The 6195-nt window shown below is 43.3% G+C and overlaps 1 protein-coding gene across 1 annotated transcript in view; it reads left to right on the top strand.

The window, feature by feature from the left end:
• Positions 1–6195, top strand: part of myripb (myosin VIIA and Rab interacting protein b) — a 64956-nt gene that overhangs the window by 31798 nt on the left and 26963 nt on the right. Inside the window, exon 2 of the mRNA XM_037694374.1 lies at positions 5948–6084. Coding sequence (XP_037550302.1) covers positions 5948–6084 — 137 coding nt within the window. The remainder of the gene's footprint in view (positions 1–5947; positions 6085–6195) is intronic.

Below are 6195 nucleotides of genomic sequence, written 5' to 3'. Positions count from 1 at the left end.
AATAAAAAAAAAATCTAATAAATTAAATTAAACCTAATGTTTTGAATTTACATGAATTTAAACTAAACCTTTAGCTTTTCTCCAAGATAATGTTCAAGTTGTTGCGACAGCATTTTCTGGCCCACGAGTCTTTTCATCTGGTCAGTTTTGGCCACGTGTGAAAATGTTTGGACACCCCTGCTCGTAGGTAAAAACTGCTCGTCATCCGTAAAATCTCATCCACCTGAGTCAATTCAAATAATGGCTCTAGCTCAGTCAGTTTGAAAGATATTGGGCCAACATTTGATGTGGTAGTAGCTGAGGGTGGTTCACAACACGTGCTTTTAGCATAAGAATCCAGAACGGGCTACATCTGTGACTTTTCTCAACATAAGATGAGATCGGTCTAAAATTCTGGCATGAAAGTCAGCGAGCGACTTGCATTCCTTCAAGAATTGCTTGAATTTTAATTTCATAACTGCTTTTAACCAACACAGTTGTGCAAGTTGAATATTTAAATGGGTACAAATCTGCTCAACTAACAGAAAAATGTGAAAATTTCTCATTCCGTCTCTATCAGCTTGACCTTTGAGGAGTTTATGGTGTTTTTTTTTTTTTAGCTTATATTGCAGAAAACGTCTAAATGAGTTGATTTTTGTTGTCAGTGATAAACTTGTAGAACAACGTCAGTTCTGGACGTGCATGTTGGAGCAGAAAAGCTCCTCGAAGCAGACTGTGCTCTGCACTGGGCCATCTCTCCGTGCTCATTCTGTCCCAGTACAGCTCGTGCACGGCACCATCCATCTGCACCAGCCTGGATGATGAAAGCCTGAGCCGAGCTGGTGATAAAGAACAGGACAGACATCCAGAATATAGACGGCGAGGGGCGAGAGGGAATAAAGATGACAGCTTTGGGTCTTTAGAGGAAGAGCTATAGGAGGAGACAACGGCAGAATGAATTGTCAGAGCACTGCCTGGAGCTGCGCTGCTCCTTAATTTAGACTCTTTAAGGAAACGGCTAAGTGAACACCGGAAAATACATAATCTGAACCTGCAGAAAGATGACTGCGTTAAATGTTCCTGTGCACCAGAAGCAAACCGTTACCAGCGTTGGTTCCAGCTGATTTCTGTGGGCTCAAGTAATTGTTAATTGGGTCATTTAATGACCTGCTGCGCTGCATGAGGGATCCTGCCAGTAATAAACAATTTGTAATATAAAAACAGATGCTTTAGAACAGTAATTCAAAAACTGCTCATATGGGTCGATAGTGACAGCATGACTTGATGTTCCAGCGGATGAGGAGGAAACATCTGTAATCATCTTATTCATTCGTGACAGAAGAGCTGCAGGAGTGAGAGGAAAGGTGCACAAGATGTTTGGTTTGGAGCCAGCACTAACGAACGACAGGAGGCAGATCTGGACGTGGCCGAGACCAAGATGTTCAGATTTTAAGTGGAAGTGACCAAAAATGGCCGGAGCTTATGAGAGGGACTGCGGTTTAGAGGCAGAGGGAGGTGAAGGATGATTCAGACGTGTGCAGAGGAGGCGTTTCTTGCACAAAGCATGCTGAATGTGGAGCTACCAGGGGAGGAGGAGAGAAAGAAGACCACAGAGGAGGTTGATGTCATGGAGGAGGATGTGCAGATAGAATGGGATGGATTCAGACGAGTCACTGTGGAGACCCTTAAAAGTGCCAACTCACTGAGTTTTGACTGTTTAAGTCCAGCTGTTGGGGTAAAAAAAAAAAAAAAAGCTCAAAAAAAAAGGAAGGAAAGGTGGAAAAATAAATGTAAATTTTCAGCTGCAGTCTCACGTTTGACCATCGAGCCACGTTTTGAGCAGATGCTCAGATAATAACTATAATTACTATTATGCTTGACATTTTACTGCAAAGAAAGCCCAAATTACTAGTGATGAAACCCCATCAAGCCTTTCTCTCATTAGGACCCCACAACTCGAGCGTTAACCTCCTGAGCAGAGCACACTTTCATCTGAACCCTGCAGCTGAAACCAATCTTTTATTTGCCTCTCTCACTGAAAACACAGGGAGGCGTTGGGAGCAGATTTTGGTTTGTTTGATGTTCTTTTATGGTCTTTTTTACTTCTCTCTACTCCTTTCTCTCTGCAGCAACATCACCAGAAGCTGAACCAACTCATTAAAAGGCTCAAAGTCAGTTCTGGTCTCGTTTCTCCCTTAGAAAGTCCACAATCGGCTGTTTCAGGTTGCACCCATTTACATGCATTTATTTATTTAGACCTCGTGCAGAGTTTTAAATTGATCCTCGGAGGGCTAATAAAAAAGCTTTAGATGAGAGGAAAAAGGTGGATCCACACAAAGCTGAGTTCAGAGGAGGGAGGAAGAATCGAGTATCGGGGGAGCATCCACAGGAACCCCTCTTACTTATTCATGCAGCAGCCGAGCGTCGGGGAACCTCCCTGCCTCGTTATGAAACGAGCGTTTGCAGAAGCTCACAGAACAGTGAGCTGTTCATCCTCTTCTCTCTCCTCATCATCTCCTTTTTGGATCAGATCACTCAAGGGGAGCTACGTCGAGCTTCATTCCCTGCGTCGTCTCTCCAGATGCCCCTAATCCCCGTCTTTGCATTTCCTTTCTCTCTCTTTGAAAGGCAGGTCACGGCTGTACAAAGCGTGTGTCTCTGGTGCAGAAGAAGAAGTTTGAGATTATTAGTCTGATGTTTCTCGGTTCTCCATTTTGCTGTTTTGTGTATCGTCTGTTGTGAGATGGAGTGTCTGCTGGATCAGATCCATCCACCTCTTCTACTGCCGTCCCGGGCTTCGTTGACAAACTTCTGCATTTAATAGCCTTTTTACTTGTCGTCATCTTCCATTCACTGCACATGCCCATACCATCTCATTCTTGACTCTTGTATCTTGTCCGTGATGCTTGTCACGCCAAACGTTTTTCTGATATCATCATTTCGCCGTCTATCCTTGAGGGATATTCCAAAAATCCCATTCCACATTTCTGTTCTTTCCAGGAGTTCCTCTTCCTTTCTCTTTAAGTCCATACTTCAGCTCCACAAAGCATCAAGGGTGCACCATCATCTTCTACACTTTCCCTTTAATATGAATCTAAATCTTTTTGTCACAAAGCACTCCCGTCAGCTCCTTCCATTGTTGCCGCTCCGCACCAATTCTGCATTTAACGTCTTCGTCACAGCTTCCTTCAACATTTATCACTGACCCCAGATACTTGAACGTTTGACCTGCTTCAGTACATTTCCTCTATTATCAGTAACTGTTAAGGTCTCGTTAGCTTTCGAGCAGACCATGGTCTCTGTTTTTGCTGCGTTTATTTTCAGACCTTTTATTCTCAAGTGCCACCATCTGAAACTATCTTCAGAATCTCCAGCCACAACTAGATCATCTGCAAACAACACATCCCACGGCACTTCTCTCCTACTAAGCTCAGTAACTGCATCCATCACAACAATAAACAACAGTGGGCTGAGACATGAACCCTGATGAACGCCAGTTTTAATCTCAAATGCCGTTTGCCAGTTCTGACTGTTGTTTTAATACCTTAGTACATGTACAACTGTTTAAAATAAATGCATCCGATTAAATACAGACACTGTGCTGCTTAAAACTCAAGGTTGGTCAAAAAGTCATTGGTGGTGTGAATTTATAGTTGGACAAAAAGCTAAATTTTAGACTTTTTAATGACCAATTGATTGTCTGTGTGTGTGCAGATATATTTTGGTCTGTTTGCAAAATGTCTGGACAAATTTTCTCAAGATTTCCTGATTACCTTTAAGCACAGTCCGATTAAAGATGGCTGCCACAGCTTATCAACAGTATCCAATACACAAATGGTCATAACTTGTTCAGTTTAACAAGTCTGATGCATCACTTCTTACATGGACATAAAAAACAAACAAACGGAGCCAGGCTCTTTTTTCTGGAGCTGGACCACAACTATTAAAGTGACGGAGTCGACTCGTGGCAGGAAATTAGGGAGCTGAGGTCCACTGAGCAGCTCAGCTCCCGGGCAGAGGACGATAATTCAAGAGGAGGAGAAAGTGGAGCGATGAAAGGATGAATGTGGTGCTCGTTCAGCCTCAGGGACAATCAGGGTCCCTTTACTAGCGTGGCCATTTTCACGCTGATCCCTCCTTAGCCTCGAAAAGAAGCATTGATATTCACACACGTCATATTCACTCATTTACTGAATTCACGTATGAACTCTCTGCAGAAATGCAGAGTGAATGCTGCATGATGTGGCTGAAATACGCTCAAAACTGCAACAACTTGTTAAAATTAAAACAAGCAGAGCAGAAGATAAAACCATCTATGGAGCTAACGCTGGTAAAACAATGGCTAAAAGCAGCAAAACAAAAGCTACAATGAACCAAAAGCTTCATCAGTAACAGTTACAAAGAATAACATTTGCAAAATGCCACAAAGCTTAAATTAGCTCAATCACAGCTACCTGGTAATTTGAGCAAATTGGTGCCTAATAATCAAAATAAGCAAGACAGTAGCTAACGAAGAAGACAATAATGTTTTTGACAAAAATTGTAGAAATCTCAATGTATTTTAACAGAAAGGTTAAATCCAAAAGTTGAACTGTGTCATTGCACCCTATCCCCGACAGAGTGTTGATATTCGATGGGCTGCACAAAGTGTGCAGACGTAGTTTGCACAAAACAGCAGAACATTAACAGGAAACGACTGAATCAGTATTCACAATAACTCACAGTTTGTGCAGTTCAGATGCTTCTACTGCGCGTTTAGATGCACGAGTTTGTTCATCCTGGGTGTGTTTGTGATAAAAGTGACGGCAGCTGGAGCAGAGGACTCAGAAATTTAACATGAAACTGGCAGAGTGTCGTGCAATCCAGTGCAACTCTGCTGGACTGTGCGTGTGTGTGCGTGTGTGGGGGGGTGCTTGTCATAAGCCTTTTCATTTGGAATTTATTATTTCTTATGCAACTGTGCACTCTGTGCCAGGGTCTGCCTGCTCGTAAATGAAGTCACCTCTGCAGAAGAAACACAGAAACATTCATCACAGTCCATCAGAACACGTGGCCCGCCGCCAACGGTGAAGTGACACGACCGGCTGTTTAACGGTCGAACCCACATGCAGGTGGAGGCAGGGGCGTGAAATAATCATTTTAGTTTCACAGCAACAAAAACAAAATGCTGACGGGGCTGGAGATGACAAATGGAGCGGACGCAGGGCATGAGGCCTTGGAAGGCCGACGCCCGGACAGGAGGAGTGAAGACAGACTTTATACAGACACTGACGAGACGTGATGACAAACACCTGGGGGGACGAGAAACAGAGACAGGTGTGACAGGAGCAGAACACAAGAAGCACAGGGGAATCACATACAAGTGGATTATTATGGGGGTTATTCCTCGTGTCTGTTTGTTGGTAGTGTTAGCAAAATATCTCAAAAGCGGTCGGTGCTCTGCATTCCTTTCTGAGTTTTTAGACTTTAGATTGAAAAATTTTTGTAAAGTGTAATTCATGCAGTGATGAACCTCCTCACAGAGTCTGCCTCTTTCATTCATTTATTTATTTATTTATTTATTTATTTATTTATTTATTTATTTATTTATTTAACCAGTTAAATCCCACTGAGATCACAGATCTCTTCTGTAAAGGTCTGGGCCTGAAGGCAGCTGAACTTGTTTTAGACTGTGGGAGGAAACCGGAGTACCCGGGGAAACCCCCCCACAAACTACACAACGAAAGATCCCTGGGTCAAACCTGGGATTGGACCTTTTTGCTATGAGGCAACAGTGCTAACCACTAATCCAGCGTGCTGCCCTATTAATCTATAAAATGTTTTTTTGTAGTTTTAAAGATGTACAAAAATAAAAGTCTCCGAGGAGGACTCCTCCAACAGTTCGGACACTCACTGTGGCTCACTCTGTTTTATTCCGTCCCAGCTGAACTCTTTGACCTGACGATGCGTTTTCTGTTCTCGTCCGCAGGATTTTTAGGACACAGTCGCTCGAATGGTTTTATAACAACGTGAAGATCCGCTTCAAGAGGTTTGGCAGCGCCAAGGTTCTGAAGACCCTGTACAGGAAGCACATTATCGAGAGAGGAGCGCTCTCTGATCTCCCAGGTAACTCCGTCTTCTCAGTTTCAGTTTGTCGTGAACCTGTTGGACAGAGAAGCTTTGTCTCCTCCAGACAAACACAACCGGAGCTTTGTCTCCTGCAGACAAACACAACCG

Source organism: Nematolebias whitei, chromosome 20 (assembly GCF_014905685.2).
Source record: "Nematolebias whitei isolate Nwh7 chromosome 20, NemWhi1, whole genome shotgun sequence".
Lineage (NCBI taxonomy): Eukaryota > Metazoa > Chordata > Actinopteri > Cyprinodontiformes > Rivulidae > Nematolebias > Nematolebias whitei.
The sequence above is the reverse complement of the archived record's forward strand: the minus strand, read 5'-3'. Positions and strand labels throughout refer to the sequence as shown.